We start from the raw sequence: 13,957 nt of genomic DNA on the forward strand, positions 1-13,957 counted from the left end.
TGTTTACTGTCTGCCATTGATATTTCCTCCTTAGTTCAAAATGTAGGACTTGACTGAGATTTGTGGTTTTTAGAAACAGTGTAGTTGGAAAGTATACTACTTTTAATAAACTCATTTATGTCCCTGAGCAAGTAACTAAGTCTTTTTGAATCTTTCTTACCCTGTATGTAAAATTGGAACAATAGTTACTACCCCATTGAGTGAGGTAACTTAATGTTAGTGTTAATATTAAACCTGTTCTACTTTCCTTAAGTCTGACTTTGTGTCACCAACCATTCAGGAGCACTTCTGAAACCTGGCCTCCATCCTGGAATCGTTCTTATTTATCTACATCCATCTATTCTCAGAAGTCATTGGATCTTACCAGATTCTCTTCTCTTCTCTTCTCTTCTCTTCTCTTCTCTTCTCTTCTCTTCTCTTCTCTTCTCTTTTCTTTTCTTTGATTTATTTATATATTTTATGTATATAAGTACACTGTAGCTGTCTTCAGATGCAGAAAAGGGAATCAGATCTCATTACAGATGGTTATGAGTCACCACATAGTTGCAGGGAGTTGAATTCAGGACTCAGTGCTCTTAACTACTGAGCCAGCTCTCCAACCCAGATCTCACCAGATTTTTACTGTAATCAACCATCAATATTTATGTTTAAGTTTCTTTTGAAGGCCTATGTTTGTCTGCACACTTCTAATAGTTTTCTAACCACCCCTCACCTAGCCATGGAATCCTTTTTTGTAAATGTTAATTTTATTTCTATTTGTGTGTATGCTTGTGTGTTTGTGTGTGCTCGAGTCGCTCTAAGTTGTTGAAAGCCACTTAATAAGGTTTCTGGGAGCCAAGCTGTAGTCTGTACTCTCAACTGCTGAGGTATCTCTCCACCGCCCCCCATTCCCCTCCCCCACCGCCCCCCATGTAATCTTTTAAAAATCTGCTTCTTTTTTCTTTGGTGCTTAAAAACCTGTTGTTCCGAGCCGGGCGTGGTGGCGCACGCCTTTAATCCCAGCACATGGGAGGCCAGCCTGGTCTACAAAGTGAGTTCCAGGACAGCCAGGGCTATACAGAGAAACCCTGTCTCGAAAAACCAAAAAAAAAAAACCTGTTGTTCAGTAGGACTTGTTTTTGTAGCCTTTGTGTTTGGTCCTTTGTTATTCTTCACATCTGTTACTGCGCCCTTCCCCTTCCTGCTGGTGCATGGCTTCTTCTGTCCTGCTCTCTAGCAGCTGCGCACTTTTTCTTTCTGGGCTCACCTCTTGGCACCTCTTTCAAAATTTGTTCCACAACCTAACAAAGTTCTGATATGTTATCCAGTTGAGAATCCCTTCAGTCAGGGAAACTCGTGTATTCTAATTTGCTTGTGGAAAGTGACTTGAGCTTTTAGACAAATTAAATTTCTGGGCCTTTTTTTGTGTGTAAGAATTGTCACATTTTATTTTGTTTGTATCTACTACTAGCATGAGTTTTTATGGAAAATACTATGTTTCATGTATCTTTGAAGCTTCAGGAGCCAAACTGAATTGTTTGGTTTGGATAAGTGGAATATTTGAATGACTTAATCAAAGCATTGCTTAGAAAGGGTCAGGAGTGTATGGTTTATTGGAATATATAGAAGAAATGGTTCAGAAGGATGTAGGCTCCCGGATATTAAACCTAGGCATTTGAATTATATGTTTGATCATCACAATAACTTAATGAAGTAGATGTATGTATATGTGTGTGTGTGTGGGTGTATGTATATATGTATGTATGTTTGTATTCTGTCTTTAACACATAAAGGAACTGAATACAGAAAGGTTGAGTAATTTGCACAAGGTCATAGAATTGGGATTCGAGAGTCCCTGTGCCTTCCAGGGAACTACAGAATGTGAAGCAGTGAGCAAGGTGAAGGCTAAACTTGCTTCTTCAGGTTTCTCATGTTAGGACTACTGTGTAATACAGTCTCTGGTATCATCCAACACTTAGAATAATGGTTAAGAGTGATCTTCCAGGCATACACTGCCACATGTGCTGGCTAGGTTGGTGTGGTTTGGTTTTTGGTTTGTTTGGTTTTGTTTAGTCATTTTGACACAAGGTAGAGTCATCTGAGAGGAGAGAACCTCAATGGAGAAAATGCCTTTATAAGACTAGGCTGTAGACAAACGTGTAGACCATTTTCTTAACTAGTGACACTCTTCCCTGGTCTCTGTATCAGATCCTGCCTCCAGGTTCCTGCTCAGTTTCAATTTCTGCCTTGACTTCCCTCAGTGGATATGTAAACCAAATAAACGCTTTACTCCCTAGGTTGCTTTTGGCTGTGGTGTTTGGTCATAGCAACAGTAGCCCTAAGACATCTAGCAAGGAAGATGCCTCTTGTGTTGTGATGTTGTGCATCCATTTGACTTGACGTTTGGGGTCTTGTTTTGTTGTGTTTGTCGTGCATGTGCAGTTTGACTCCTCTTAGAGTTGGATCTTCAGATGGGTGCTGGGAAGTGAACTCTTGTCCTCCAGAAGAGCACTGCATGCTCTTAACCTCTGACTGTCTCTCCAGCTGCTGGAGATGTTGTTAAAATGCAGATTCTAATTGTATATGTCTGGGACAAGGGCTGGCAAGCTGCATGTTTAATCACTTCCTAAAAAAAAAAACACTTCTTAGGTGTAGACTCCATTTTGAGACTAAAAAAAAATCTAGAAATCATAACAGTTTCTGTGTCTATAGTTGAATAGATGGTTATGAAGTTGCCCTTCTTACCATGTTGAAATTCTAAGTATTAGTTCTATTTTACCACAGTCAACTGTACAGCTCTAAAAACTGTTGACATTATACTCAAACCAAAGAATTACCTGATGAGGAAACTTTATATTAAACAAAAACATCTCTAAGTGATCAGAATGTTCAGTCAAGTTGAAGAACAACTAAGCATGGGAATTAATTCATTAAACTCCTTAGGAACCTAGCCTCTTCATGTTAACTACATTTGTTATATATAAAAGCAAATAGTGTCTCACTGAAGTTCCTGTGAACTGAAAAAATACCTCAAAACTGACATGAAGAATGACTGAAAGTTTAGTGAGTGGAGGTTCATTCTTTCATTGTTTGTTGTTGTTTGTTTTGTTTTTGTTATGTTTTGGTTTGGTTAGTGTCATTTAACATTTAAAAAAAAATGTACTTGTATGTGTATACATGATCACCTGTGACCTCGACAGTGGCATGCTCAAGAGGTGACTTGAGGACAATGTTGGCTACCTTTCTCTGTAGTCTCTACCTTATTCGTTGAGACAGGGTCTGTGAGCCTGGAAGTTGTTCTACTAGTTTGTCTGGGCAGCAAAACTCGGGCATTACCCTGTCTCCATAAATCCTGCCCCCTGCAGGGCCCAAGGGTTGGGTCTTGGGGGTGGGGTGTAGTTGCTCACTGTTAAACAGCACCTAGCTTTTACAAGGGCACTTCGGATTGGAACCAGTACTCATTGAGTCATGAGCTGAGGCTCCTGTTCTGTGAAATTTTATTGTACATTCTTAACTTGTTTCTCCCCCTTGCCAACAGGGACTTTTTGCCGGGTGGCAGGAGAGACTACACAGTCCAAGTCCAGCTGCGGTGAGTTTGATAGTTCCCTAATTGCTATATACATTTGAGTTTTAAAACAAATAAGCATGTTTTGGTAATCTAACTTTTTTTTTTTTAATACAGACTTTGCTTGGCAGAGACCAGTTGCCCTCAAGAAGATAACTATCCCAATAGTTTGTGTATAAAAGTCAATGGGAAACTCTTTCCTTTGCCTGTAAGTAGCTATGTATTTACCAGACTTGTGTAAGTTTAGTATAAACACTAACAAGGGATAGAAACAGTAACAACTTAGGACCGATGAATTATTCTAGTCAAAGGTGCATATAAACTTCTTTCAGAAATACATGGCTGATTTGGGGAAGATAGGATAAACCTGAAACATTTTACTGTAGAATTCAAAGTTTTGATTGACTCTTGGATCATATCTAACAGCTGAGCTTGAGTGCGCAGAACATGCTGTGGTCAATTTCTGAATTAGCTGGGTTTGGTCTGTAGATTCTATCAAGGAAAACAGAAAAAGGATTCTAACTTTGGCCTGATGATTCATATACTTAGGGGCCTAGGAGCAAATATTTGTTTGGCAGCTTGTTGTCTTAACAGTGAACTAACTCCTAGAATATATACAGTATGAATATATTTAGCCTTTTCTGGCCTGAGATAACTAGAATCTCCAAACTGTTAGGTCTTAAAAGAGCACTTCAGTTGTTGAACTGTACTGTATATTAGTTCCCACGGAGGTCTGGAATACTTCACTAAATTAGTATGGTTGGGTAGACGCCAACAGTACTTTAATTTAGAAGTGGAAGAGAGGCCTGTTTAGTAAGTATTACAAAGCAGAGGGTTGTATATTTGTCGTAATTGAAGTGTTCCATGATTCCCAGTATTTCAAGTTGCCATTTCAGCAAAAGCTGCTATTAGAGAGGGAAGCTGTTTGTATTCCTGCTAAGCTTGAGACTTGACTTAGAATGATTATGTGAGAGGTACATTTGAACAGCTGAACAAGTCACACAGTGCAACCCAGTGATCAGGTGCTCCGAGAACCAAGTGCTTGTGAGTGTTCATGGCTCAGGCTCCCCTGTAGCCTAGGAACCTGACCTTCCTTTGTTGTTAGGTATATCATTTGTCTTGTTCATGGGCTATGGGACTTAGAAACCCGAAAAATAACTAGTCCCATGAATTTTAAAAAATGCTTTTTTTTTTTTAAAAAAAAATGAGTGTGGTGTATGCATAGGAGTGCCATGGTGAACATGCCAGAGTCAGGTGACTCAAAATAACACTCCACCTTTATATGGGCTCTAGGGATTAAACTTTTGGTAATTAATTTTTAATGGCAAGCTCCTTTACCTTAATGAATTCTTTTTCTGGCCTGCTTAATGAGTGTAAACGCTGCTGTTTTTCTGACTTCTAGAAGTAGATGTTTGAAATACTGAAGTCTGAGATAGTCCTTTAAAAACAGAAAGGGAGATGAGAGGGTCTGGGTGCATATGGTCAGGGAGGGTTGCTTATGTTGCCTGATGTGTACATGTCCAAAAGCCATGTGAGCTGGGTGTGGTGGAACACACCTGGAGTACCAGGTTGTGAAAGGCTGAGGCAGAAGGATCTAAGGATCAAGGCCATGGACTGCATTGTCTCAGAAAACAGGTAAGACACTGTGCCTCTTGGATTTCTGACTTTCAGCAATAAGAGCAAAAGAGCTGTCTTTTCTTGAGTGTATTGCACAAACATCTGAACCAGGGGAGGTGGTTTTTCTACTTTGAATTGAAGGGTGCTAGGTGTGTAGGTGGTTTGATGTTTGAAAAAAGAAACCTATCATAACCACAAATCATTCAGTGCGTACGTTATGCGCTTTTTTTTCTTCCCTGCCTAATGTGTGCTAGGATTCATTTGACTCCCGTTTCTCTTTACCTCTTTTACTGTCCTTGACGAGAGATAGAACTGTGGAGGCTTTTGTGTGTTTACAGACTCAGTTCCAACCTGTCCAGTGCAATATGATTTTGCCATTGGTGGAGTTTGCTTGCACCCTAAACTCTGACATTGTTATAGTAACTGTAATGACTGTAGAGTGTGTCTGTGAGTTCCACAAAACTCTAAATAACTCAGTCATACCTTGCTTTGACTTAGTATTTTAATGGGTGCAGTCTGTTACTTCATTCACTGTGACAGATTTCAATTTGTTACTCTTCCAGATATTTTGAGACAAAGAAGATGAGATACTTGAGTACTTCCTCTGTGATGTTGTTAGACAGTCAATGTTTGTTTTTGCCCTAAAGCACCAGGAACCCTTAAGCTCTTACGTTTGGCTGTTTGTGAAGTGTGAGTTCTGTATAAAGCATCCTTTGTCTTAGGTGTCTGGCACTTCCCCCTGAGACAGGGTTGGTTATGAGGAAGAATGTGAGTGCTGGGAGGAAGGCAGAGGCATATTCCCAAGATGGAAAGCAAGAAGGGGCTTGCCATTTGCATCAGCTCCATCCACAAAGTGGCTTTTTACTTCAAGCTTAAGAAAACTTTTTTCTTATTATTTTTGAGGCCTAGCTTCCCTGGCACTTGTTATGTGGACCTGGCTGTCCTAGTTATAATCCTCTTGCTTATCTCCTGAGCTGGAGTATTATAGATGTTGCCACCATACCTGGGAAATCTTACAGAACAGATGGCATAAGCTCATATGCCACTAATGAAAAACTTCTCAAAGTACCTGTTGGTCTCCAACTACTAGTCACTGGGATAATGAAATATGCTGTCTTCATTTGCATCTGGCAGGATTTTGAGGTTCATGACAACCAGAAGTATGCTGCAGCCTAAAGAAAGATGCCGTGGATCCTTAGGGGTTGAATTGAGCTCTATAGCTAATGGGACCTTATTCTCTTTATTTTTTTTTAAAGTGCTAGTAGGCCACAGAGGATTGTAACTTATTCTTGTCCATGATCTCAGTTTCTGAAAACAGGTATAATCTTCATATGATTATGGAATCTCCTGTGGTAAATCTGAATATAACTTGTTTTTGACCTAGCATAAGTCCTTTCATATGTGACTCTTAAAAAACCCACTCATTGTGGACCCATTACAGATGGCTACTATTTTGGATATACAAAGTAAATGAAATAGGAAACTATTAATTGCCCTTGAGCTCCCATATATAAAGTAAGTGTTCAAAGCTAGCTTTATTTTACCCACTTCAAGATGATTTTCCTTTCCTTTTCTTTTTTTTTCCTTTTTTTAAGAATATATGTCATGTGCATGTATATAGTATTTTGTGTTCACATTTTGGCATGTATATTATGTGTATGCATGTAGAGGCCTGAAGTGAATGCCACGTGTTCCTGCTAGTCTAGCTACCCAGCTTGCTCTGGGAGTCTTGTCTCTGCTTCTTGAGTGTTAGAATTATCAGAGGCTGCCATGCCAGCCTGGCTTTTTCCTGTGTTCTGGGGTCCAGAACTCTGGTCTTCATGATTTTACAGCAAGTGCTTTATCCATTGAGCTAACTGCATGTTTTAATTTAATTTTTTAATTTCTGTGTGTGTGTGTGTGGGGGGGGGTAATGGGTGCACGTGTGCATGCCAAAGATTGACATTGGGTTATCTTTCTCTGTTCTCTTTTTTTTTTTTTTTTTTAAAAAGACAATCTTTTGCTGAACTTGGAACTCAACAAAGATCTTCGTTTCTTTTCCTATTGGTATTATAAAACACTGTGATAAAAGCAACTTAAGGGAGAGATTTTCCCCTTTGTGGGGAATCTTATTGTGGAAAGTGCAGAGTGAAGAAGTCTTTGGATTGTTCAGTCTATGAAAATGGGGTACATAGCCTTCATTTGCTTCTAGATGTGGTACCATAGGAAGGACACAGCATTCCCTATGAAATGTTTGTTTCTAAGACTTCAAACCTAAGGGCTAGAGCAATGACTCTGTGGTAAGGGGACTTGATACTCTTGCAGAAGATCTGGGTTTAGAGTTCAGCATTCACTCACAAGGGCTTGGAACTCCAGTTCCAGATTCCAACAGCCTCCTCTTATTTCTGCTTGTATCCACACACACACACACACACACACACACACATTTTAAAAGAAAGAAGATTAAGGAAATAAAAGCTGAACCTGATACACAGTAGAAGAGGGGGAGGCATGCTGGTGATAGAACCCATAGCCTTGCTCATGCTCAGCAAATGCCATAAAAGCAAATGTCTTTAACACTTCTAGTGCATTTATTGCTTTCTCTGTTCTTGTCTCTTCCACACTGTCAATGCATTGTCACTCAAGTCCCAACTACAGTTGACATTCAGCTAGGGCATGGGACGGGGGGGGGGGGTTGTTTGTTTGTTTGTTTTTTGTGTTGGGGGGGGCAGACCCCAACCCACTTTTTTTTTTTTAAAGATTTATTTATTATATGTAAGTATACTGTAGCTGTCTTCAGACACTCCAGAAGAGAGAATCAGATCTCTTTTGAGATTTGAACTCAGGACCTTTGGAAGAACAGTCAGTGCTCTTAACCACTGAGCCAAATCTCTAGCCCCCAAGCTACTGTTTTTATTTGGTTAACCTACTAATAGATAAAGCCAAAGCATTTAGGGTTCAAAACAGAGAAAAACAAAAGTTTGCATTTATAATTGCTTAAATGCTGACACTAATATTCCTGTGTACGTTGCTTGATAAGTGTTATCATTGCCTCCTAATGCTTGAGGACAGGCATTTAATTTAATTTAAATATTAAATTTAATTTAATAAATATTAAAATCTGTTAATATTTATTAACAGATAATTTTAAGAAAGCTGTTTTGCTTGGGTCAACTGGATGGCCATCCACCTCTCAGGATCCACCTGTCTCTGCCTCCTGGTACTGGAGCTACAGGCCTCTGTAACCCAGTTTTTTATGTGGATGCTGGGGAGTTGAGTTGAGGTTCTCATGTCCTCACTGAGCCATCTGCCCATCTCCTAAAGTAAGAGGTTCTGTTTTTGAGTTTCCCTCTTCCTCTGTGCCTCAGATGGACCAGTTTAAATGGGCATGCCTCTCTTAAACCTATAAATACATACCACTCCTGTACATGTTATAGTGCGAATTCTTTATGCTGGAGGTTTTTGATATTTGGAATTTTGTTAATAGTCTTAGATAACAAATTATCATTTGAATACATTCTCCCATTAAGAGAATGACGGAAAGGATGTTCTTCAGTGCTAGTTGACTTGGGTGTATTCTGTAACCCTGCTTATGTACCAGTGCTGAATTTTACAATTTGTAAGGTATATAGTTCAACATTGCTGAAATCTATACAGGTCTTAACATTTGCTGATGATCAGACGTTAGCTGTCATGTTTGGCCTCTGTGTGTATAATTTTGATATTCTTCCTACTGGCCTGACTGGGTAGCTCTGTACCCTCAGCTTTTGAGCTAACATAAATAATTTTAAGGACACTTTGAAAAGGAAACATCAATCTTGGCTGTTTGAAAACCTCTCACCTATAATTATTGGAAGAACCTGGACTGAATTATCATTAACACAAGCAATTAAGATTGTCTTTGACCTCAAGGAAATCTGAGGTGTGTTAGTGGAATGAGGTATAGTTTTAAGATGTGTTGTAAAGCTTTTCCATGTTCAAGGATAAAAAAGTAAGTGCTAATGATGGAATGAAAAGTTCTTCAGAAGATTTTTCTGTTCAGAAGAATATTCTAGGCTGTCTGTGGTGGTACACATATTTAAATCCTAACATGTGGCAGAGGGTGGATCTTTGAATTGGAAGCCAGCCTGGTTTACATAATGAGTTCAAGGACCCAGGCCTATTAATAGAGAGACTGGGGGTTGGAGGGCAAGAATATGGTAGTCAATTTATTGTACTTATATTTCCTTAGTATGTAAAAATGAGTAATGATACAATAGTGTTTTAGGGAAAGTTCTAAATTGCCCATCAGTTGCTATACATAGTGAAACATACTGTGTATTTAATATGTAGGCATTATTGCAGCTAAGAAAGTTTTATTTTCTAAAAGGTATACTATTTTACTTTTGAAGATCACATCCTTTTGGTAATTGAGAATTGTATATAGTATAAATAAAAAGTGACTGTTAACTATTTAAAGCAAAGTCAAGCCAATTTAATACCTACTGAAATAATGTCTTTTAAAAAAAACTTATTAACCTGAGGTTTTTTGTTTGTTTGTTTTTTTGTTTTTTTGTTTTTTTTGGTTTCTGTTTTTATGTTTGGTTTTGTTTTGAAACAGGGGTTTACTATGTAGTCCTGGCCAACCTAGATCTCAGAGATCTGCCTGTTAAAAGCTTATAGCTTTGTTTGATTTTATTTTTAATATTTTGTTTCATTTTTATTTGGGTATGTGTACATGCATGCATTTGTTTGTGGGTGTCAGCAGAGTCCAGAAAAGGCAGCCTAATGCTTTAAAACTGATGTTTCAGGTGGTTGTGAGCTGCCTAGTGTAGTTTACTAGGATTCACCCCAGATTCACAGGGAGAGAGCAGCAGGCACTCTTAACTGTTGGGCCACCTTTCCAGTCCTTAGCCTGGTTTTAGTGATCATAGCTTCTCTTTCCAATGAGGCAATAGAACACATTTTTAACTACTCAAAAGATTTTAATGAGCCCTTGAAAGTTCATTAATGAATCCCTCTTTAATTCCCATAGACTGCTCACTACTCCTTCTCACTCAGTCATGTGTATGCGTTTTGAATGGGGCCTCGTTAAGATGAGCTTTTATTGAGCCGTCAGTTTATCTTTAGAGATTGGTTTTCTATAAAAAGATTAAATGCTAATATAATGTCAGTATTAATTAATTTAAATGGAGGAATAAGTAGATTTTTTTCTGGTGTATTTGTATCTAAGATAAAATGGAAATAACAGTATAACAAAAACTAGGCAAGATCCTGTTTACATAACGGATGTAAAAATGTTTAAATTCTGTAGAGCTTTTAAACTTATCTTTATGATCATAGGGCTATGCGCCACCACCTAAAAATGGGATTGAACAGAAGCGCCCTGGACGCCCCCTGAACATTACGTCTTTAGTTAGGTTGTCTTCAGCTGTGCCAAATCAGATTTCTATTTCTTGGGCATCTGAAATTGGAAAGGTAAGATTTTTTTTTTTCCTACGTAGTATGAAAGTGTCTTCATTGGGAGTTGATTTCTTCTCTTAGGCCGGTAGCTTTGAGCAGTGAAGCGTAAGAAAATACCTGACAGAAGCAACTTTAATGAAGAACAGTTGATTTCAATTCCTAGTTCAAGGCGATCTGTAGTCCTGGAGAGAGCATGCTGGTTAGCAGTTGCTTGCTCTGTATCTCAACAAAACAGTGCCGCCACCTAGGGACCAATTCTTCAGACATATGAGTCTGTGAGGTATTTAACATAGATACTGCAGAACTCTTATGTCCTTCAGGTTCCTAACTATAACCTCTAAAAAGCAGTTGTTTTCTGTTTGGTGATGGTAATAGGAGCTTAATCTTCCATAAATTTTGTTTTTATTTTACAATGAAAAAATGTGTGTTTACATTTCTTCAAATAGTGATTTAACTTTAACTTTAGTGTTTACGTAGTATTTTTATAAAGTGAAAATCTCAAGTATTTATGAAGAGGATCAAACACCACTTTATTGGTATTTGTGGGAAATGGTTACCTGTACTCATAGTGTAATTAAAGACAGTCTATTAATAACCGGTTCTTAGCCAGGTGGTGGTGCATGCCCTTGTTCCCATCTCTCCGGAGGCAGAGCCAGATAGGTCTCCAGCCTGACTTACAATGCAAGTTCCACACCAACCAAGGCCTGCCTCAAAAACCAAAACAAACAGAAGCCTTAAAATAAACAACTCGTGGTTCAGATACGATCCAGGTCATCTCATAAGCTGCTCAGTCAGAGTTGCTTCCTTAAAACTCCAGGTTGATTTACATGACTTCTACTGATGCTCATTTTCAAAATAAAATAGAACAATTATGATACTGAGTAAAGCAGAAAGTTTATATTAAATTCATTTTTTATCCAATAAATAATTGAAATATTTCTTAATATCAACTGCCATAGTCCTATTTCAAGTAAAACACAATCCTGTTTGAAATTGAGGTAGATCTTTATAGTAGGATTTTTAAGATGTGTTTTGTTTTAACCACAAGGATAATTATAGATCTGGAAAACTTACATTTTTAAATAAATGGGTTACAGTCATTGCAGTCATCTTAGTTGTGTTGTATAATAAAAAAATATATTTTTTGTAATAAGGTGATCTACAAACCTAAAATTTAGGCAATTTTGTTGAAATTTGGATACTTAAAAGAATTTATAGAAGTATTTGGTTTGGCAATTATCAAACACATTCTTCGCTGTGAAATTGAGTGAATATATGCAGTGAAAAGGCAGAGTAAAGTATTTCTGCACCGGTGCCTCTGTGTATAGTCAACAGTACCTTTGTGTATTACTTAAGTATGGAATTGTATATAGACACTTTCTGGCCTTGGTTTTTATTTTTGTCATTTGTTTCTTGTGTTTTAGTTGTCCTTCCACTCAAGAAATGGAATTAATTTATTAGACTTAGAGAAAAAAAGTCAGTATATAGGCTTTGTTGGTGTGATTTGCTCCAAGCCATGTAACAGGTAGTCTCATCAGAAAGAATTAGAACTTTGGCACTCTAAATTTGAAGTGTTAATTTTAGAGCAGCGTCATTTGAACTTGATTTGTGCAGTGTGAACCATTTTCACATGAAACTATGAAAGCAAGTTGTTATATAAGTAACTAAAACCAAGGAATGTTCTCATGATGACGCCCAAGCTACTCATTTGGCTAAATTAGAGAAAACAATCACAAAAGCACTTGTCCACACTATTTATTTACCATACAAATGGGTGTTTTAAAATAACAGATAATTGAAGATGATTTCACAATGAGAAAACCATTTTCTTTCTTAAGTGCTTAGTTGATGTCCCTGTCCATTTGCCAGCTTCCTTTGGAAGATGTTTTGAGTGTCACTTTTAGAGCCTGGAGTTTCTGTAAGTAAAAACCAAACCAAAACACTATGTTGTCTGTAAAACGGCTTTTCTTTCTTTGTAGAATTACTCCATGTCTGTGTATCTTGTACGACAGCTTACATCAGCCATGTTATTACAGAGATTAAAAATGAAAGGTATTAGAAATCCTGATCATTCCAGAGCACTAAGTAAGTAATGTTTGTAAGACTATGCATGTCAGACACTTTGGAGGAGGGAAATCTTTACATACATAGCGATAATATGATAATTTTAATCACACACACATAAATACACGCACATATGTATACTACACACACATATATACATCTTTTATGCACATGTACATATATTTATATAATTTATAATTGGTAACATTTTATAACATAACATTGTTAATTATTAATTTTATTGATATGCATTACTGTTATATAATTAATAATTCTATAAATATAAATAAATAGCTGGGGTACATAACTTTTGTTTGTTACCTAGTGGAAGAAATTGGAGACACTTTGCCACATTGTTTTCAGTTGTCAGAGGGAGTAAAGGATGTATGTTTTTTATTTACAAATTTAATAGTGTGGGAAACAATCAGGTCAGCCCAATAAAAATGTAATGAGAGTCTGAAGGGATGAGTTAAAGCTCAGCCCCTTGCTCCATCCCAGTCCTCTCCCAACTGTTGTGTCCAATTCTAAAATAGTTTCTTGGTTTGTAGGGTTTTTTTGTTGTTGTTGTTCTTGGTTTTTGTTTTTTGTTTTTTTGTTTTTGGTTTTTGAGACAGGGTTTCTCTGTGTAGCCCTGGCTGTCCTGGAACTCACTCTGTAGACCAGGCTGACCCCGAACTCAGAAATCCACCTGCCTCTGCCTCCCGGGTGCTGGGATTAAAGGCGTGAGCCACCACTGCCTGGCTTAATTTCTTGTTTTTAAATGTTCTTTTTCAGTGGTCTTATTTTTAAAAAGAAATCTTAAAAGTTCAATTAAATATGTGATGCAGAGTTTGTTTGTTGATAATTCTTTAATAATAGGAATGTGGTTTACTACATTAATATTTAACATTTTGTGTTTGTTTTTTTTTTAACTATTCAGAGGAGGAACTTTTAAAATGCTTTCTGTAATTCTGCTCTAATATTACTATTAACTTTAAACTTTATCATTACCATTTTGTTCTTTTTAAAGTTAAAGAAAAACTTACTGCAGACCCTGATAGTGAAATTGCTACAACTAGTCTTCGAGTGTCCTTGATGTGCCCTGTAAGTAAAGTGACAAAGCGTTCAGGCCAGCTTGGCTTTTCGTAAGTGACTAAGTGTGGTAGAAGAGTGAGGGTGGGGTGAATGGAAGAGTACTGGGAGAATTCTAAACTTTTTGTCTTTTCCATGTAGATATTAAGTGTTAAGGGTTTTTTGTATTCTTTTATTTGTTTCTTGTTTTTTTTTTTTTGTTTTTTTCCCAAGACATGGTTTCCCTGTGTACCAGCTCTG

The 13,957-nt window shown here is 37.5% G+C and overlaps 1 protein-coding gene across 11 annotated transcripts in view; it reads left to right on the forward strand.

Annotated features, from left to right (window-relative positions):
- The window catches only part of Pias2 (protein inhibitor of activated STAT 2), a 90,535-nt gene that overhangs the window by 51,219 nt on the left and 25,359 nt on the right, over positions 1–13,957 (forward strand). For all 11 annotated transcript variants that reach the window (XR_001782348.2, XR_001782349.2, XR_003952503.1 and 8 more), the window contains exons 4-8: positions 3,518–3,568; positions 3,662–3,752; positions 10,463–10,597; positions 12,562–12,667; positions 13,656–13,729. Coding sequence is in view for 8 of the 11 variants with exons in the window: in XM_006526423.3 (XP_006526486.1) it covers positions 3,518–3,568; positions 3,662–3,752; positions 10,463–10,597; positions 12,562–12,667; positions 13,656–13,729 (457 nt within the window). In the remaining 3 variants the exon portion in view is untranslated. The remainder of the gene's footprint in view (positions 1–3,517; positions 3,569–3,661; positions 3,753–10,462; positions 10,598–12,561; positions 12,668–13,655; positions 13,730–13,957) is intronic.

This window comes from Mus musculus, chromosome 18, assembly GCF_000001635.26.
Source record: "Mus musculus strain C57BL/6J chromosome 18, GRCm38.p6 C57BL/6J".
Classification (NCBI taxonomy): Eukaryota; Metazoa; Chordata; class Mammalia; order Rodentia; family Muridae; genus Mus; species Mus musculus.